We start from the raw sequence: 1,670 nt of genomic DNA, 5'->3' as shown, positions 1-1,670 counted from the left end.
CATGAGCTACTCACAGCCAGCACCAAAGATGTTTTGAAAGTGGTGGTGATGCCGACCACACAAATACGCATTAAATAATAATACAAATTTAAATGCATCTAAGGTAACATAAACATACATACACACACACACACACACACCCCCCAGACCATGGTATGTTTAACTGCTGTGTAGCATGGTATGCACCCTTAGGCATTGTAATGTATATCATTGTAATACAGTATCATCTGCTGACATCATCTTCTCCAATGTATTTAAGCAATTATTGATTAATAATGACCAGTTTTATTTAAAAACCTTCTGGAATTGATTAAATGCTAGGTATCAGTCCCAGTGTGCCAAGAATACTATGTTTTAAATGTTTTCTTCCCAGTTTTAAAAGTTTGCTACCTAATAATTAATTCGAGTGTTGTTATTTTACTGCCCTGGGAATGCTGTCATCTTATTCACAATATATTACCTCATATCAGCACAATTGTAGGATCAATGGAAGAGCACAACACATCCTCTACGGACTTCACTTTCATGGGGCTGTTTGACAGAAAGGAAACCTCAGGTCTTCTTTTTGCCATCATCGCTATCATCTTCGTCACCGCACTGATGGCCAATGGGGTTATGATCTTCCTGATCCAAACAGATTTGCGCCTTCACACACCCATGTACTTCCTCCTCAGCCACCTTTCCTTAATTGACATGATGTACATTTCCACCATTGTGCCTAAGATGCTGGTTGATTACCTGCTGGATCAAAGGACCATTTCCTTTGTGGGGTGCACAGCTCAACACTTCCTCTACCTTACCCTTGTGGGAGCTGAATTCTTCCTGTTGGGCCTCATGGCCTATGACCGCTATGTGGCCATCTGCAACCCTCTGAGATACCCTGTCCTCATGAGCCGCCGGGTCTGTTGGATGATTATAGCAGGTTCCTGGTTTGGGGGCTCTTTGGATGGTTTCCTCCTAACCCCCATCACCATGAGCTTTCCCTTCTGCAATTCCCGGGAGATCAACCACTTCTTCTGTGAGGCTCCGGCAGTCCTGAAGTTGGCATGTGCAGACACAGCCCTCTACGAGACAGTGATGTACGTGTGCTGTGTTTTGATGCTGCTGACTCCTTTCTCTGTAGTCCTTGCTTCCTATGTGCGAATCCTGACCACAGTTCACCGCATGAGCTCAGTGGAGGGCAGGAAGAAGGCCTTTGCCACTTGTTCATCCCACGTGACTGTGGTGTCCTTGTTCTATGGGGCTGCCATGTACACCTACATGCTGCCACACTCCTACCACACGCCAGCCCAGGACAAAGTCCTCTCTGTGTTTTACACCATTCTCACACCCATGCTGAACCCCCTCATCTACAGCCTTAGAAACAAGGATGTGACTGGAGCCCTGAAGAGGGCCTTGGGGAGGTTCAAGGCTCCTCAAAGGGTGTCAAGAGGTGTCTTTTGATAGTCGATTCCTTCCCATGCATATGGTAAATGGGAGACTCTGTGGTCACTGTGGCTGTGCTTTCACCGGAAGATGAAGCAAAAGGGGAGGGAGTGATATGATTTCCATATTGATTTTTTGTCTAGGGTTTCTGGTTCATAACTCCCTAGTTATGTTCCAATGTTGTGGTTCTTGAGGCCTCAGAAAACCGAATCTCTCTCTGTGATCTTTGCCTTCCCTCTTTTCAC

The 1,670-nt window shown here is 45.6% G+C and overlaps 1 protein-coding gene across 1 annotated transcript; it reads left to right on the top strand.

The window, feature by feature from the left end:
- Positions 1–471: 471 nt before the first annotated feature.
- Positions 472–1,443, top strand: LOC105474775 (olfactory receptor 2T1). The gene has a single exon (XM_011729607.3). The coding sequence runs from the start codon at positions 487–489 to the stop codon at positions 1,441–1,443; it is 957 nt and encodes a 318-aa protein (XP_011727909.2). The 5' UTR covers positions 472–486.
- The last annotated feature ends 227 nt before the right edge of the window (positions 1,444–1,670 follow it).

The sequence above is a fragment of the Macaca nemestrina genome, chromosome 1 (genome assembly GCF_043159975.1).
Source record: "Macaca nemestrina isolate mMacNem1 chromosome 1, mMacNem.hap1, whole genome shotgun sequence".
Taxonomy (NCBI): Eukaryota; Metazoa; Chordata; class Mammalia; order Primates; family Cercopithecidae; genus Macaca; species Macaca nemestrina.
This window is presented reverse-complemented; position numbering and strand designations above follow the sequence as displayed.

Excerpts from the sequence above, each read along its gene's own strand:
- LOC105474775 (XM_011729607.3), top strand. The coding sequence starts at position 487 with ATGGAAGAGCACAACACATCCTCTACGGACTTCACTTTCATGGGGCTG.